The sequence below is a fragment of the Nicotiana tabacum genome, chromosome 3, assembly GCF_000715075.1.
Source record: "Nicotiana tabacum cultivar K326 chromosome 3, ASM71507v2, whole genome shotgun sequence".
NCBI lineage: Eukaryota > Viridiplantae > Streptophyta > Magnoliopsida > Solanales > Solanaceae > Nicotiana > Nicotiana tabacum.
Genome location: NC_134082.1, coordinates 175,053,630 through 175,074,021, shown reverse-complemented (window position 1 = coordinate 175,074,021; position 20,392 = coordinate 175,053,630). Strand labels below are relative to the sequence as shown.

The window sequence follows — 20,392 nt, the reverse complement described above, 5'->3', positions numbered from 1 at the left end:
AGTTCTTCTTTGAATTGAGTTACCTCGGCAAGGCTTTCGCGGGCGCACCTAATAGATCTAAGGCTAACATCAAGGTCGCGAATAGTTAAACTAAAAAGCCTATTATGTTCGATAATTTTCCTGTACTTCTCTTCCAAATGGGCATGTTTCGCTCTGACAGCAACAAGCTCTTAGATTTTGGAGTTCAAGGTTGCCTCTAAGTCAGTCACTTTTCCAGCAGTGGCAGCCTCGCGCTCGGTTGCAACAAAACAACGTCATGGACTTCAGCCCATTTGGCCTTGGCTTCATCAAATCTAAACCTCAGCGGGATAATTTCTTGGATAAGGGTTACCACCTCTTGCTCGCTTTGCTGCAAACGAGCTTCCAATGCAACGGCCTCAGTGGCCCTGGCTTCTAGTTTTGAGAGGCGAGCGACACTTTGCTCCCACTTTGCCAAAAGCTGATCCCGAGCAGAAGTAAGTTGGCCTACAAAACAAGAAAGGTAAAACTCAGAATACACAAAAGTAGAAGAAATAACAAAGGAAGAAAGGAACGTACAACTGCGACATTATGCATGGCGTTGTTCAACAAGCACTCCCCCGAGATCGCTTGAATATTTTCCCAATATTTCTCTGAAGCTAAAGGATTCGGATAATTAGCAAACTCCAATGGCTGGGATAGCAGGTTGCATCCGGTAGAGATTGAAAGAATAGCATTCCTCCTCCTATGGGGATCTTAAGAAGGGGCATCATAATTTTGCCCCAAATTCCCATGAACTGGGAACGGGGGAAGAGGAATATCTCCTTCATAATCAGATGTGGCCGGTAGAAATGATGTAGTAGTTGCTAGTGGAAGAGTAGATGAAGATGAAAGTGATGTGGCAGTTGCTGGTACTCGTGAAGACGGGGATGAAGCTGATGGAGTTGAAGGGTGTGAAACAGCTACATCGAGTGCCGCAATGGTTGTTGAATGCTCGCCAACCAAAGATGGTAGGGACCCGATACTCAGCCCCACAGTACCGGGAATAGCAATGAGGGCTCGATAGCAGGAGTTGGTGTTTTCCACTAAATCAAACTCCCCCCAAAGCGCTGAGGTGTTGTCCTTGGACAGTGTAACTAACTTAACACATTGAGCATTCTGTTGAGTTGATGATGAACACTGCCTTCTGTGTAGAGAATCCCCATCATCACTAGTTTCTCCATCATCATCAATCATCACGGTGTCTATGACCGGCCCGGGAGGAAGGATAGTGATCACAACTTCCGGAGATGACCCAGGGGCAATAACATTCGCCCTCTTATTCTTTTCCCCAGCTGCAGAAGAACACCTTCTTTTTGGTTGCTTGTTCTCCGGCCGGGGACCCTGTGATAAAATATCTGTGCCCGAAGCAGGACCGGAGACAGCTATTCGAGTAAGCGCTTCCTGATGCAGTCTCACCGCATTAGCAGGATCAGCCAAGATGTCCTCCTCGAGGACAACAACAGAGCCTGCAGGTAGACCTAATTTCGTGAACAAGTCAGAAGGTTGCCTACTGAAAGCCCATGAACAAGGGTTAGCAGTAGGGAATTTTTCTTCAAAGTGTTTTATGGTATTAAAACTTCTAGGGATGAAAGAACCCACCATTGGAGGAGCAGAGTCTTCGGCTTTTTTCTTGTTCTTTGAAGAACTAGCACGTTTTGAAGAAGAAGCCATTGAATGGAAGAAGAGAAAAGTTTTTGAAAAGAGTTAGAGAGAAGATGGAAAACAAAGGTGTAAATTAGAAGCTAGGAAAATTATGAAGTGCAATGGAAAAAGGATGATGCGTATAAGTATAATTTTGGCGACTAAATTTATGGCCATGATTACCTCTATAATCGGCAAAAGTTATGCTGAATCGTGGGATGACGCGTGTTCGGGGAATTAAATGCAAAGAGACGTGCGTCCAATTAATTGTCAGAAGTCTTTAGAGGGAGTTATAGTAATTCCCGCCAAAAGAGTATTTCTACCAACTTTTCGGTAACACAAAGTTATGCCACGAAAAAATAAGGGGACTATCTGTATATGTAAAATTTGATATGACAGATGGTCATCTAAAGGAAGGGCATGTGGAACCCGAGGCGGGGATGGCCAAAGACCGAACACAGCTATTCCACTTGTCACCGGAAGGGACAATGTTCATAAAGATGTGTTAAATGCTCTGCGCCCAGTAGCATTTAATAAAGAATATTATGCGGCATTAAGAGCGACAGCCCGCTACAGGGAATTTGGCATTTATGTCCACCGTTATGTCTTCATCAATGACTCTCATAATTGACATTAAAGGAGGGCATGATCCTAGGACCTCCTTTCCTGGACATAACTATAAATAGTGAGCTCAGTTATCATTGTAGAGGAGACGAATTTTCTAGCAAACTTACACTACATTCTATACAAAGCTTAATACAATTTTACTTTTTTGCTTTTTGATTTCATCGTTGCTGTGCCCGGAAACCTTATTTCTGAAACTGTCATCTCTGTTGTTTCATCTACATTTTATTAAGACTAAGTATTGCATAATTATGTACTTATTTTTTTATTTTCATGATCAAATTAGTTCACTTGTTTAGAAACCACGTATAAATCAACTGTATCATTTTACGAGCAAACAAATAGTGCCTTAACTATGTTCTTGAGCAATTTTGGTTTTTCAAGCTAAATAGAAGTGGGTACTTTTTATCTGCGTCAAATATTTAACAAACTATGGTTAATTGCTGAAAAAAATTCAAAAATAGCCTGATTTACAATTGCTAATTAAAAAGTAGCCACAATTTCAAAAGTAATCGAAATTTAGCCACTTTTTTGCATGTAAAAATAGAATCTGAACAAAAACACCCTTAAAAGTCCGAAAACATTCCAATATTATATACTAGAATTCAAATTTTTTAAATATGAGATTTCAACATAATATGCTGGAGTTCCAACATAATATGCTAGAAGTTTATGCATAGAAGCTCCATAATCCTCCATATTATCCTAGAACTTTCCGTATTTCAACTAGGCAATTTTTATCCAGATTTTATCTTCCCGTAAAATAGTAACTATTTTTCAATTACTAGTCAGAAACTAGCTAGCCCTTGTTATTTGTACTTAATTGCAAGCGGTGGTGCTTGCTTGTGGGCCGATTGAAACTTTTCATGATTTGTTCTTCTTTGTTTTGTTTTTTTCTCTATATTTTTAATTATTTTTTGCAATAAATTTACTACTTTTATGCTTTATACTAGTTATTAACATGTTAGTTCTACATTTACACGTTGATTATATTTTAAAATCGCGTTACCTTTGAAGAAACCTAAAGCCAAATTTAAGGAAAAATACCAGTTATGTCCATTTAGAAATAACTTATTATAAAAATTGACAATTTATAAAATATTACTAATAGTAGCCAAGTATTACCATTATTAGCTAATTAGCTATTTGTAGCAAAAAAAAGGGTCAAAGTTTTGCTTTCTTTTGAGTGGGTGTTATTAGAATATATTGGGTACATCTTAAGAAGCTTGAATCTCAATTTTGAAATGATTTGGAGGAGTTTTGAGGCAGTTTGAATTGAAAATTCGAAGTAGAAGATGAACATGAAAAAAATAACAGGTGTATCACACTGTGCATCACATATGTATCATATTTGTATCAAATGTGTATTACATATATATCCATTTATACCTGCGTATGAGATACATGCGTGATACATGTGTCGCGGAAGAATTTTTTGAACTCGATTTTAACTATGAATTTTGATACCAAATCAGTCCAAATCACCTCCAATCTTTCTCAGATTTTGTATATTGACTTATTTATATGTTTTAAATGAATCCCAACCATACCCGTTGAAAAAACTCTTTTTTTTTCTTAGATTTTTGGAATCTTATATATATATATATATATATATATATATATTTTTATATTGGGGAGACCTCATCCATAAAGTTTTCTTTTTGTCTTGCATCTAATGTTGCAAATCACGCTTAAAAATATGGAAGGAGATTTTTGTATGTGATTCTTGGAGAGAAAGAATTTTATTTTTTTGGGTTTCGAATTTTATATGTGTTTGGATAGTTTTGGTAATTTTATGATTAATGGCTAAAGGTTGGTGAGTTAAAACTTTTTTGGGACATTTCTTTAAGATTCCCTAAATTTAAAGATAGCTTTATTCGAAGGTAACCTAAAGTTAATTTTATTGTTTCCTCTCCTTTTGTCTTTGTGATTTTTTTTTTTTTTTTTTTTTTTGCCTTTTTCCACTTCATACACAAATTCTAAAAGTCATTGATTTTTCAAACTATATCTTTTGAGTTGACTCCCTATAACTTTTCCGTTTGCAAATTTTGTGAGATTTCAGTTCAACCGTAATCAAATTTGGGAGAACTAAAATTAGATGCTATAATTAGGGATTCAATTAGAGAGTAGTTGTCATTAAGGATATTGTAGACAATATCGGTGGCAGAAAGTTTAGTTAAAGAGGAAATATGCGACTGAAGATGGAAGTGAAATGTATGGTATTGTGGAGAAAATTTTTAATAATATTTTTTCGTCTGAGGTGAGTTTAGAAGGTGCACTTTTAACTTGTCCTGACTAACCTAAAACGTTGATTTTTCTGTTTATGCGGGAGAAAAAGGGGGAAACACAAATTAAAGAACAAGAGTTAAAGTAGGAGGAATGCCTTTTTATCTTCCATTGGAAATTAAAAGTTAGTAAGAGATTTACTAATTTATGTAAATACAAAGGAATTCCTCACCACAAAAAGACTACAAACTAAACAACCCAATGAGAACAACAGTCAGAATACAAGTATATATATAAAGCATCCCTTCAAGTTGGTAGGATAACAAAAAAGGTGCTTTCTAATTTCAATTTGCACCTGCAGAAAGAAATATCGAAAGCCCAACCAAAAAAGAATAAAATAAGAAAAACAAAAGAAGGGAGAAAATGGCAAAATCAGCAGTAATCTTCTTTGTCAGTGTTATTTGCTTGTTCTCCATTCTAGGGCTTACTCAAGCCTATGAAAAACCTCAATTCATTGTTGAAGGAATTGTCTATTGTGATCCTTGTCGTTCGGCATTCAAAACTAATCTTAGTCAGCCCTTAGCAGGTATTTGAATTTTTTTATCCGTTTTGTCACATATTCTTTTTCCAATTACTCAAATTCAACAAATTGAAATCCATCTGCTAGGTGTGGATGTCATCATATCCATTTCTAAGAATAAATAAAGAACATTGATCACTGATCATTACGATAATGATGAATAAGAATTTCTTGTGACATTTTCTGCTACAATTGTGGGGAACGGGTATTGAGGATGACAAATTCAGGAGCTAAAGTCTATTATACATGTACACCTATTTCTCCCATTATTAGTTATTTTATCAAATTTAATTTGTTTTTAAATGTTTCACATTCTAGAAATCAAAATATTATTTAAGTTATTGATTTTTTTAAACCATAACTAGTGAGAATTAATTAAGTGAGACGATGTTTAAGAAAGATGAAAGATAATAATTGAGACAAATATTCTAATGATTAAGGCTATTAAATGCCTTTTTAAAAGGTATATAAAAATTTTAAAGGACTGTAAATTCAATTGAACAAAATTAATCTACAAAGCTAGTCTCGTCTCTGGTTTAAGATCAAGATAATTTCAACCTATGTTCTCCCCCTCCTCAGAGGCGATTTGTACCATTGAGAGGTTACTAGTCCCGTAAACTTTGGCCGAAATTTTTTATATATATATAAATATACACGTATACGTTAAAAAATGATGATATAAATAACTCGGCATCCTGAACGAAGCCTTTAAGGGGAACTAATAATAAAAGTAAAGTTGCCCCATCGCTTAAAAATCCCCTCGCCCCTCCCCACCAAGAGTAAAGTGGCAAATAAATACCAATAATACTAACATATTAGCATGCATCCAAATATGCAGGTGCTGGTGTGCGGTTGCAATGCCGACATCCTGAAACTGAAGAAGTCACCATCACAATCGCTAGCCAAACCAACTCCACTGGATATTATCACTTGCTGGTAGAAGGAGACCACGAGAATGAAATCTGCGAAACTTATTTGACAAAGAGTCCAAAGGAAGATTGCAGTGAGATTCCAGATGAAGTTCATACTAAAGAATCATCAAGGGTTACTCTCACTAACAACAATGGCATGGCTGGAAATTTACGTGAAGCTAATGCTCTCTTTTTCTTGGCCAAAAAATCCTCATCAGAGTGTGCACAAGAATTCAAGGATATGCAATATATCCCCGAACTTAAAGATGTGAACCAGGCTTGAAGATTTATTTATTCTGGGACTAGTAGAATTAAGTATAACAAGACAAGTCCTACATTTTGATATGTTCTTATTTACATCTAATAAATTACTTTAGGACATGCTCATTTTAAAGTTGTTTTCTGTTTATAATTTGGATCTTGATTTTGAGGCTTGAGGGGTTCTTTTTTTCGTTCAGATCTTTGTAGCAGGGATTTACATTTACTATATTATTTCTAGGCTCTAATGTACGTACACATACAGTGGCGGAGCCAGAAATTTTACTAATGAGTAATGTCAAAATATAGAAACTGATCAACGTCCGTTAGGAGACATCCAATTAAAAAAAGTTGGCAAAATCAACTAATTAATTTGCTGAGAAGATTAACATGGCTTTGATGGTTAATACAAATAGTTTTATTCTCGATCAAATTTTTTATATTTAAATGCCACAACCTTTTAACATCATTAATTTTCGGACGGAAAGGGCATATGTCCAGCACATACACATTTATCAGCCTATGTGATACTCCATAAGCATAAACAAACAATTATCGATAAGCTCCATTACTTACCAAATAAATCATATTACTTGTTCTCAATCACTCATCTTTTGTGCTGCTCCCTTTACTTGTGTTCTGTTCGCTCATATATATACCTACAAGTTTTTATGTTGAAAGTATTACATAATTTTACTAAATACATGTGCAATTAATTATAGGCGTATATATGGAGCGGGTTGGTTCAATATTTATTAAAACCAAACTAACTATATCGGTTTGGATTGGCACGGTTTTGTCGGTTTTTTCGGATTTTTTTGTTATATGAATATTATTTCGATCTTAGTTTGTTAAAGTTGTAGATAAAGTTTTGGTAAGTGAATATATGTTCAGTAAAAACTTAAAAACTAACAAACATATATGTTCTATTAAAATATTCTTATGAGAGAATCTTTATAGTAACACATGAAACTTATTTTCTTAGTCGTTTAATTATAATTTTTTGTTGATGTATGCTTTCAAGGTTAACCGAATATAATAATTAAATATAAAAATTAATATGAAACCTAAATAATAATATGTTTAATTTTAAAAGTATGGGAATACTATTTTAATGAAAAAAGATATAAGAATTAAATAGATCTTGAAATATGAATATAAAAGAACAAAGAGATTGACGCATTTCAATAACACTTAATAAGAAAGTGATGATACGATCCATTATTTAAAGTAGTAAAAATAGACGCACCTCATAGTTTTATTAAATATTATATTCCATGAGAGGAACCCAAATATTTCTAGACATTTTTCAAGAAAATTCTATATAAAATCTTAAAAGTATACATAAAAATTATACATTTATATGTCGGTTTGATTCAGATTATACCAAATCAAATAAATCAAACTTTCGGATTTTTTAATTAATTTGATTTGACTTATCGGTTTGGTGCGATTTTCCGATTTGGTTTGAACACCACTAATTATATCAAATTTAGGAGAGAACTTTAGCACAAAAAAAAATGAGAGAGAATTAATATGAATCCTGAATGTGTTGTACAAGTATTCGAAACATTAGAGAAATTTAAAAATTAACGAGGACTTCATGATATAATTAACGTCACAGTCCAAGAATCTTCCTTTATTTAGGAAAAACAAAAGTCTGAGGATCTATATATGTTAGCTTATAAAATAAATCCAAAGATAGAGTACGATTTATTTACTGGATTCTGTATATTTTTTGTCAGGCCTAATTAATGATATAAAAGCAAATATTGCAGAACATGTCAAACGCGAACTGAATTTTTTTTTCTCTGGTTACCAATAGAACGTTGAACTATGTTACTTCTTTTAAAAGTTAAACTATTATTTTACAGAGATATTTCTTTATTTTTTAAGAACTTTTCTTAACTTGCGAACCTGATATACGCATACATTTTTTTTTATCTAAAAAGTATCTTACATATAGGTTTAATTCGTTTTTGACAGCTTAAGCACTAGAAAATATTTTTTAGATATATAGGTGATAGTGAGATTTGAATTTAGTACCATCACCTGTACTAATAACAGATTGAATTGATGATCGTCTTATGTCAAAGTTTATGCTGTTTAGAGTAATGATACAATTATTTATACTTAATTTAGTTTGTGAGGGCCACTTATGTTAGCAAACTGTATTTGTAAAATAATTTTGGAAATATAAATGAACATAAACAGAAATGAACATAAACAGGAGTGAACAACGAAATAACAGAAAACCAATTCGAGCCCACTGAATTCACAGTGTTTCCTTAAGGAATTTAATCCCCTCCTAGTACTCAAGGTTATGGATTATTTCCTCTCGAGATAGAACGAATTATACACTGGTGTTGTGGTACTTCAAACCCCAGTGTTTCACCGAACACAAAGTTCGGTAGCAAATCACACTTACTGTTGCTTTGTTTGATGCTAAAAGTATGGAGAAGAAAGAGAAGAAGCTCAGAAAATCATATAGAAATTCTGAGCAAAATAGCCTTGTATTTATAGCCAAAGTTGGGCTGAAATCTGAAGAGGTACAACTCTTCAGAATGGTTGTTTATGCAAAACGGCCACAACATAAATGATAAATGACATAACATAAATGGCTATTTACTCAACAATAAAGAGGGTAGTTAATTTTCTGTTACCAAAACAGAAAAACGGATTGGATTTAATATTAATATTCTGTTATTAAGACAAATATTTAATAACATTTTTGTTAATATTTTAATATTAACAAGTAAATTTGGTCCAAAAAATTAATCAATCAATTGACCAAATTCAAATCCAAATTCGAATCCGAAGCCGAAGCCGAGCGAGCGACGATGACGACGTCGCGAGGTTTGCCTTCTTCTCAACTCTTTAAGAGCTAGAAGAAGAGCAATTGTTTATATACCCATAAAAAACCTATTCCTCTTCCAATATGGGACAATGTCCCTTTGTCAAGGGGAGAAACTTAAAATTTCACTCAAAAATTTCATTTCCCTCCATTTCTCATTCACCCTCTTTTAAGTATTTAATATATTAAATACATAAAAATCCAACAATCCCCCACATGAATGGGGAATGGTTATATCACGGGAGTATGCATGAAAAACTGTGTGATTCGCAAGCAAGGATTAATTGCATCTGGATAAGTAGGTTTCCCTTTGAACTTTCCGTAGTGAACTTATGTCGGATATACTCGATCAATCGGTAGATTTGATATCTTTGAACCGTCGAACTTTGGTGTATACCTAGACAACCACAAGTCACACAACCAACCCTTAACCGACTTTGGTTCTCATTGTTGTGTTCGTTTCACCCATGAACACCGCCTGGTTTCATAAGTGCGTAGAGAACTGGCCTTACAAAGTTCTCCTTGAAGCGGCTAACACTTCACACTTACATAGGTGATTCCTAAATGTATCATCCCGTAGATACACTATTTGATATACCCGTATCAAATTTAGAAATCATTAAAAAAGCCTTAATGTTTTATCCTTGATACTGGACATTGTCTCATTTCGAGAATGGACCAAAAGTTTAGTTGACAATGTTGAACCGTCCATTAATGACTTTGTTTGATCTCCTTGAACCTAGATCTTGGGATCTCCATTCTTCTAGGTAGAGTTAATGTTGTATTGAGGTCCGGGGCAAACGGCCCTAAACGGGCCTGGGCTTGAGGCGGGCCGGGATGAGGCGGTTCCGGGCTTCATGGTCCCAATGTGTGGAACCGGCCCATGGTGGTCCTAAGCCCACATGGTCCTGGGCTAAATGGATCGGGCCCACGAGCCTAACAGGCTTTTTTCGTTCCGGGCTATTTTTTTTAATTTTTTTTATCTAAGGCACTTTCTTGTAAACTATATATGTATATACTAGTATAAATTATTTATATATAGCTATATAAATATATATAGTATATATAGTATGTATAGTATGTATATATAAGGGTGTATTATGTGTATATATAATTATATATTGCCTTATGTAATATATATTGCCTTATATATATGTATGTATGTATGTATGTATATATATATATAGTTTATACATACACATATATATAAGGCACTATATATATCTCTCTAATACATAAATGTACTATTTTAATCGATAATAATTGCTCTATAACTGATATAGCTATGATTGATAGTGGTGTAGATGTAAGTTGCATTCAAGAAGGATTAATTCCTACTAAGTATTTTCAAAAGACCACTCATTTGGTGAAATCCGCTTCTGGTCATGCTTTAGATATATAATACAAATTGCCTAATACTCATATTTGCCAAAATAAAGTATGTATTCCACATTTCTTCTTTTTGGTAAAAAACCAGTTATACCCTCCAATCATACTTGGAACACCTTTTATTAATGCTATTTATCCGTTTAATAATATAGATGAACATGGTTTTTCTGCTACTTATCAAGATAAAAAGATAAATTATTCCTTTGTTACAGATCCCGTAACTAGAGATATTAATGCCTTGATTAATATGAAACAAAGGCATGTTGATTCATTACAATTAGAAATTCTTAGTATGAATATATTCGATACTATACAATCTGCTAAAGTTCAGCAGAAGATTAAATTGATTGCTGAAAAAATGGCCGTTGATGTTTGCGCCGATCACCCTAGTGCCTTTTGGAACAGGAAAAGGCATATTGTAACCTTTCCATACGAAGAAAATTTCTGTTAATATTTTTGATGCTTTGACTTTAAATGTGAAAACGCATGGTTATAATTATGCGCCTGGTTCTGAACTTATATGTCTATCCTATAGGATTTATTTCAAATTGTTATCTACTTTGAATCCTAGATGTAAGTTATACGATACATCGGATCAGACCATATTGGTAGAAACCAATTTTGCAAAGTCCAAGGTCACCACTAGGAGATTATCAGGTGGGAGGAAATTAATTTTCCAACTACATGGACTTTAATTTCTGTTATATCCCCAAGTCAGATTACCAACGACTTGTCAAATACTGAATTTTCGCATGTCACTCAAAATCCGGATGGTAGGATTTGTATTCAATTTGATGATAAGTCTACTATTTATAATAGACATTCATTTTCTAATCATAGACTTCTACCTGCTATTCAACATATTTTCCCTATTGAACCAGTCTACGGTCCAGCTCGCAATCGTGCAGCTTCTCTACACACTATTGCTAGTGATAAGCCTGATCAAAAGGTTAAAAGGGTTGAAAGGGTTAAGATTAACCCTCAAACAAATATTGTTCAAGATAATGACAATATTTCTGATAAGGATATTCCTTCTGTATCCGAGATGGATTTCGACCCCAATAATATTTAATGATTCCACACCAAATTGATTTTAGCCCCGGTTCTCGGGCCCGTATTTATATTCAAAAAGAATTTTTTAGTGAAAAATGGAACCAATTATTCTTGTCCATATAACGTTTTTGTTTTGGGATCAGTCTTCATCAATTTGTCCCAAAAATTGTTGTAGAATACCCTATATAAACAAGGTATTTGTTCTTCCGTATAACCTAATTCCGGAGTCCATTTATGGATCCAGGGGATAGAAAATTCAATAAAGAAGTAGATTTGATCAATTTTTTCTAGGTAGCAGATATGATCTGCATGATATAACTCTGTTAAGAACGGCGAGGCTTTTGTCCATTCTTTGTATAACTTTAGGAATGGTTCAGGCAAACTCTTGGTAGTAGGACCATGGTATGACCACCAGTTTAAAAATCAGTTAGGGATAGATCCTGTAAATACCTTTGCGCATACTTTGATAAACCAAGTATGTTTATGTCTCTCATTGTTATAATAAAGCACCCTATCAAATGCTTGAATATAATCCCAATAAGTGAAATTCATAGGTGATTTATTAAGGCTTATCTGCCTTTCTTTCATTGTTGAAATACCCCATTCTTCAACAGATATAATCTGTTTGATAATGATTTTTGAAAAGTTATAAACATTTTCATTCGTGTTATAACCCGAAAAGTGCTGAAATTCTGCACTACCTGTACTGATCAGGATGGTTTCATAATAGGTGCGGGTTTTATATGATTCACCCGGATAGTATAATCCATTAATCAGATATCTCTGGAATATTTTCCACGGTTCTTCTTTTCTCTGAATCTCAGAGTTTTCCAGGAGAAATATCATTTCTCTCTTTGGTAACTTTTCATATGACTTGATATCATCATTGTCTTCCTCTTTAGCAATTGAAGCAAAAGTATCACTTTGCTTTTTGGATGCTAAATAAGCCTGCAGATGTCCATATAACGGACTATCTTCTGGAATATCTTCCAAATGTATAGAATGTCCCGAGGATTCACCTGTATGCGGTACCTTTGAGTTTATCAAACTCTTTTTTCCTCTTTGTATCACTGGTGAGTTTGACGAGGATCCGTATGACGATCCCTGAGAATAAGTCCTATTAGGGGACGATCTTCCCCTACCTCTGCCCCTGGTGACCCATGAAGGGTCCATTCTGCAGAAATTGCAAATCATTATTAATTAAAAAGGATAGCATAATTCTAGTGCTGATATTATCTTGACCGAAGGGACACTCATTTTCAATTAACTGAAGAATATCAATAACTTCTTGAAAATTAGAGTCTTCTTCTTCCCCGGTTTCAATTATGTCAGCCATAATTATATCAAGTATAACTTCCTGTAAGTCTCTATTTAATTTAATCACTTTAAGAATAGTGATCAATACCTTATCATAAAAAAATATGGTATAATAATTCATAATCTATTCTAAATATTCCCGAGATAGAAAATCCGGAAGAGAATTATCAATTCCTTTTTTGTATTGTATTTCAAAATCGAAAGGCGCCAGCTGAGCCTGCCATCTAGCAAATATTAATTTAGAAGCATCGTGCTTAAAATCTTTGTCAAACATATATTTAACAGATTGAGCATCAGTTTTTATCAAAAACTTTTAGTTGTATAAGTCGTCTTGAAATTTCAATACACACTTAACAATTGTTAACATTTCATGCGCCACAGTAGCGTATTTCTTCTGGGCTTCGGTCCATTTACCAGAGTGAAATCTTATTAGATATTCACTCTTATTGTTGGGATTTACCTGTTTTAAAATCCCTCCATATCCAACATTAGACGCATCTGTCTCGATAATCTTTTGCCAAGTAGGATTGGCAAGGGTTAAACAAGGTAAAGATTTAACCCGCCCTTTAATACTTTTGACTAACTCAGTATGTTGGTTAGTCCAAGGGTGTTTATGATCTTTCTTCAGCCGATCGTATAGAGGGGCTAGATCTCGTGACAAACCTTTATAAAAAGGGGATATATAATTCAGACTTCCCAAAAATCTATGTAATTGAGTCCTGTCAGTGATAACATCAGGAAATTTTGAGGCAAAATCAATTGATCTTTGTATTGGGGTAATTTTTCCCTAGCAAATATTCTGACCTAGAATACGAACATTCGTTTGGAATAGACTCATCTTGGGTTAAGAAATTACTAAACCGTTTTGTATAACAATCTTCATGAAAATATCAAGATGCTTAATATGCATCTCCAAAGTCTTAGAAAATACTAATATGTCGTCAATATAAACGATGATAAAATCCAAATATGGGTTAAAAATATCATTCATAATTTTTTGAAATTCAGAAGGGGCATTTTTTAAACCAAATGGCATAACATTCCATTCATATTGTCCAAATGGAACATTGAAAGCAGTTCTATAAGTATGCTCTTTAAATATTTGAATTTGCCAATAACCAGATTTTAAATCAAAATTTGAAAATATATTGGCGTCATATAACCTAGATAGCAAGTCCCTTTTATTAGGGATAGGATACCTAATCCATTTTAGATGTTTATTTAATGGTTTATAATTTATAACTAAGCGAGGAATACCTCGTTCCTTTTCTGCCGCATTATTAACATAAAAGGCAGAACATGACCAAGGAGATTTTGAGGGTTTTATCAAACCCTTTTGTAACAAACTATCAATCTCGTTTTTGCAGAATTCAACTAACTCAGCATTCATCTGGCAAGGTCTATATATCTATAATACATATAATGTCACGACCCAAACTGGAGGGCCATGACTTGCACCCGACCATTCTTGCCGAGCACCAACACACATTTTATCTAACCTTTTTTTATTATCTTTTAGGATTGACGAGATCAATATAAATGGTAGACATGGATCATGGACAACCAACAATAAAATATGATGGCATGAACATACATAGCAGGGGATGACCAGACAATCAAGAAACTACATATATAAGGTATGAGCTACCACGCTACCATGAAAGACTATACAACAAAAACCAGCCGATAAGGCATACCAAACTATACATGAGTCGACACTTGTCTATGAGCCTCTAAATGAACATAAGTGCTACAACATAGCCGGAACAGGGCCCCGACATACCCATAATGTCTATAACAAAAATGCATACCAAGACCACGGCAAGTCCGGAGAAGGGATCTCGCCAATCACTGCTGAACTGGACAACCTACTGTGGTGGGGGAGCTGCACCTGCCTGTCTATAAGGGCCTGCAACACGACATGCAGCGTCCACAAACAAAAGGATGTCAGTACGAATAAAGTACTGAGTATGTAAGGCAGGGAACCATAAATACGAACAATAATGTAAGCAGGGATAGAGAATATACAACCTGGAACATCTGAGTACCTCTGAGGGCTACTGACATGAAATGCATGATACATATTTATGTATACATAAACTTTTAAAACATACGCCTCTGTGGGCATCGTCATCATCATATCGTACCCAGCCATAATAGGCTCGATAAAAACGTACCCGACCGTCATAAGGCTCGGTAGAATCGTACCCGACCACGTAGAGCTCGGTAAAACCCAACTGATCAGTGGTTGCACAATATGTGTCATACCCGGTCGACTATAGCGTGGCTCGGTAGAGTAAAATAAATACATATACATAATGCATGCTCGACTCATGGAATCACATTCTAAACCTTTCGGAGTGACGTAAGGTCGGTATCCTCTGTACACGTTATTAGGACCAACTCTTCATTACGAACCTTATAAGAATCAGGAAGTACCAACAACATTGATAACATAAGAATAAGAGAAGCAACATTAACATCAATCATTCCATAAGAGGGAAAGCAATGTAAGTACTGCTAGCTTCTAAGAGTAGAGTATCTTTGGAAGCTCATTCATTATATTATGTACAATCGGAGTCGTGCAAAAGAAGAAAAGGGATAGCCTCACATACCTTGTATATACTGCCCCAATCACAAGCTATGAAATTGTCACAATTCCTTAGTCTACAATAAGAGAAACGATACTATCGTTATCATTTAAGCGTCATAACTATTATGTATCGACCACAACCTATTTTACGTTAAAACGGACAACACCTCCCCTATATATATGACTTCACACCATTCAAAACAATCACCAAACAGCCCAAACAACATCAATATGAAACATATTGAGCCTCCCAAAATAGTCCACGCACAACCTAATTACATCATACATACGACGACCACCGTAGTAGTGTCAAACGACCCAGAAATGTTACGAATAACTATCCGCCCACAACCCTACATATATATGGTATTTCTCCACACCCTTCCACCTCCAAAACTCCACAAAATAGTAGTAAAACACGCAGCCCAATAGCAACACAAAACAGTCCACAAAACAGTCTGCTACAAGTTAATAACTCGAACTCACGACTTCCGATCACCGTCCCGTGAGTTCTTACATGTATAGAACGAATTACCATGAATTCACAGCAGAGAAAAATGTATGAAAGATGGCAGTAACTTACCTTACTTGTTGGATAACTCAGCCCTTTCCTTGGTTCTTCAAACTCTAGGTTTTAACTTCAAATAGAACTTGAAAGAGAGGGAAAATCGATTAGGGTTTGTGTAGGATTTTTGGGGAGGAGTTGTAGGGGTTAACTTTGGTTTTGAGGGTCTGAAATATGGATGAAATAACTGAGTTCATAACCCCTTAAAAGTCCTCTCTTGTCTGACTTAGGTCTTTTAATTTTGTCCTACCATTTTGGCAAGTAGGTGATGCACCTACTTGTCATCTACCAATCTGCGCAGGCTTGTGAAAATATGAATATATCTATACTCCGAGATTGTAATGACAAACGATTTAATGCGTTAGAAACTAGACTCATAGATATTTAATTTGGTGGGTATATCACCCCGTAATTCCTTGTAACTTAGGATAAAAGATTAGAAACACTTAACCTAATGTTTAAGTAAAATTATGAACCTAAGTTGCGACAACGTTTGTCAACTTTTGTTTCATAACTCGTTTGACTTCAAGACTTATGATACGGATATTATATGATTCAAATACCTTAATACATGACCTCTTGAGTGTATTAAGAACCTCTAGGTTTACCTGAAAATACGAGTTACAACATCCTTGATTCGTTTAACTTCTAATACTTGTTAATCACCCTTATACACCCTTGTATCACTTAAGACCAATAGGATTAACTTCTTATCATCTCAAAGGTAATTCCTTCTTGAATTTATGTTAATTAATATATGGCATGAACTAACGCGTGTGGATATGGGTTGTAACACCCTTCCCCCTTAGGAACATTCGTCCTCGAATGTAAAGGTTCATGGGGAGTTTAAATCATCGTGGATCCCGGCCAAGTTTCTCCCATAAATAGAGGACAAACTTGCAAGCGGTTAACTCAACGTATGGCCTTACAAGAGTATGCAAAGCATTATGGACATGTACATTATCTGTATATCGCCATTTTGTATTAAAGAAGAGTATTCTCAAGTTATTGCTTAACTCATAGAGCCATTTCACCTTCCAATGTATCATGTGTTCCACCAACATCCTTGTTATCTTCATTCTGGAATAGGTACGGGTATTTAGACTTCATCTCCTCTTCTGCTTCCCATGTTATTTCTTCCATATTCTTGTTTCTCCACAATACTTTGATGGAAGCTACATCTTTTGTTCTCAGCTTGCGGACTTGTCGATCTAATATAGCCACTAGCACTTCTTCATATGATAGGTCCTCTATAACCTGTACATCTTTGATAGGGACGACTCGAGAAGGGTCTCCAATATATTTCCTCAACATAGATACATGGAATACCGGGTGGACAAATTCCAATTCGGATGGCAATTCTAACTCATAAGCAACCTGTCCAATCCGTCGAAGAATTTTATACGGCCCGATATACCTTGGACTTAGCTTACCTTTCTTCCCAAAACGCATAATACCCTTCATTGGTGAGATCCTCTGGAAAACCCAATCACCAACATCAAACTCCAGATCATGACGTCAGACATCGGAATAAGATTTTTTCCTGCTTTGTGCCGTCCTCAATCGCTCATGTATCACTTTCACCTTCTCAATAGCTTGGTGAATCAAATCTGGCCCATATAATTCTGTTTCACCGACTTCGAACCATCCAACTGGTGATCTACATCTTCTCCCGTATAGTGCCTTGTATGGGGCCATTTTAATACTGGAATGGTAGCTATTATTGTAGGTGAATTCTATGAGTGGAAGATGGTCATCCAAATTTCCCTTAAAATCTAGAACACATGCTCGTAGCATATCTTCCAGTGTCTGAATGGTACGTTCAGCCTGTCCGTCAGTCTGCGGATGAAATGCAGTGCTGAGATTCACTTGAGTGCCTAAACCCTTCTGAAAAGACCTCCAAAAGTTAGCTGTAAATTGAGCTCCTCGGTCTGATATAATAGATACTGGCACACCATGAAGCCTAACAATCTCCTTGATATACAACTTCGCATAATCTTCAGCCGTGTAAGTTGTCTTAACTGGCAGAAAAATAGGCATATTTTGTAAGTCGATCAATTATCACCCATATGGAGTCAAACTTATGATAAGAGCGAGGTAATCCAATAATGAAGTCCATATTAATCACCTTCCATTTCCAGGTCGGAATCTCTATATTCTGAAGCAATCCACCGGGTTTCTGATGTTCTATCTTTACTTGTTGACAATTGGGACACTGGGCTACAAATTCTGCAATAGACTTCTTCATGTTATCCCACCAATACTACTCATTGACATCATGATACATCTTTGTCGAGCCGGGATGGATGGAATATCAAGATTGATGAATCTCATTCATAATCTTCTCTCGTAACCCTGCCACATTAGGCACACATAATCGGCCCTGGTATCTTAGTGCCCCATCTCTTCCGATCTCAAAAGCCATACTTTTACACTGCTGAATGCTCTCTCTTAATTGTACTAACATATGATCTTCATATTGTCGTGCTTTTACCTCGGCTACCAAAGATGATTCTGATGTATTCTGTACAGTAACACCTCCGTCATCAGAGTCTAACAATCTGATTCTCATATTGGCTAGCTGATGAAGCTCTTTAGTCAACCCCCATCTACCTGCCTCAATATGTACTAAGCTTCCCATTGATTTACGGCTGAGAGCATCTGCCACAACATTGGCTTTACCAGGATGATACAATATCTCGACGTCGTAGTCTTTAAGTAATTCAAGCCACCTACGCTGCCTCAAATTCAACTCTTTCTGCTTGAAGATGTACTGTAAACTCTTGTGATCTGTTTAGATGTCAACATGGACACCGTATAAGTAGTGCCGCCATATCTTCAAAGCATATATTACTGCATCTAATTCCAAATCATGGGTTGGATAATTCTTTTCATGCTTATTCAATTGTCTTGATGCATAAGCAATCATCTTCCCACACTGCATCAATACGCACCCCAAACCTATACCTGAGTTATCACAATATACCACATAACCTTCTATTCCTTCAGGGAGAGTGAGCACTGGTGCGTATGTCAATCGATTCTTCAGCTCCTGAAAACAACATTCACAAGTGTCAGACCACTGGAACTTGGTAGCTTTCTGTGTTAACTTAGTCAATGGTGATGATATAGAGGAAAACCCTTCTACAAACCGCCTATAATATCCTACTAGCCCTAAGAAGCTGCGGACTTCTGATGGTGTTGTAGGTCTCGGCCAATTCTTTAGTGCATCGATCCTCTGAGTGTCGACACTAATACCCTCGTCAGATATCACATGGCCAAGGAATGCTACTGAGTTCAGCCAAAATTCACATTTGAAGAGCTTAGCATATAACTTACGATCCTGAAGTGTCTGTAATACTATCCGCAAGTGGCCCGCATGTTCCGCCTCCGAACGAGAATATACTAGAATGTCATCAATGAATACAATAACGAACACATCAAGATAAGGCCTAAATATAGTATTCATGAGATCCATAAAAGCTGCTGGGGCATTTGTTAGCCCGAACAACATCACCAAGAACTCAAAGTGCCTGTATCTTGTCCGGAAGGCCATCTTTGGAATATCCTTCTCCTTAACCCTCACCTGATGATACCCTGAATGTAAATCAACCTTGGAGAAATATTTGGCACCCTGGAGTTGGTCAAACAGGTCATCAATTCTTGGAAGTGGATACTTGTTCTTTATAGTAAACTTATTCAACTGTCGATAGTCGATACACATCCGTAATGACCTGTCTTTCTTCCGCACGAATAGGACTGGTGCACCCCAAGGTGAAGTGTTAGGTCTAATGAAGCCCTTATCCAGCAAGTCCTTCAACTGCACCTTCAACTCTCGCAACTCTGCCGGGGCCATTCTGTATGGAGGGATAGAGATCGGTTGAGTGTCAGGCAACACATCAATGCTAAACTCAATCTCCCTTTCAGGAGGAAGGCCTGGGAGTTCATCTGGGAAAACATCTGGGAATTCATTGACCACGGGGATTGATTGTAAAGTAGGCGGTTTCGCCTCCGCATCCCTAACACGAACGAAATGATAAATGTAACCTTTTGAGATCATTTTCCTTGCCTTAAGATAGGAAATAAACCTACCTTTTGGTGTAGCAATATTTCCTTTCCATTCAATGATGGGTTCACCAGGAAATTGAAATCTAACCATCTTCGTACGGCAGTCAACATTTGCATAGCATGAGGCCAACCAGTGCATTCCCATTATCACATCAAAATCAACCATTTCTAACTCAAATAAATTTGCCGAGGTTTGACGACTACAAATCATCACAGTGCAACCTCTATATACCCTTCTAGCAATCACAGAATCTCCTATCGGAGTAGATACCGCAAGGAGTTTACTTATCAATTCAGGTTCAATGCCAAACTT

General features: G+C 35.8%; 1 protein-coding gene across 1 annotated transcript; it reads left to right on the top strand.

Moving 5' to 3' along the window:
- Positions 1-4,806: 4,806 nt before the first annotated feature.
- LOC107779214 (olee1-like protein) lies at positions 4,807-6,439 on the top strand. The gene is made up of 2 exons (XM_016599592.2): positions 4,807-5,077; positions 5,910-6,439. The coding sequence occupies exons 1-2, from the start codon at positions 4,915-4,917 to the stop codon at positions 6,263-6,265; spliced, it is 519 nt and encodes a 172-aa protein (XP_016455078.1). The 5' UTR covers positions 4,807-4,914; the 3' UTR covers positions 6,266-6,439.
- Positions 6,440-20,392: the final 13,953 nt, after the last annotated feature.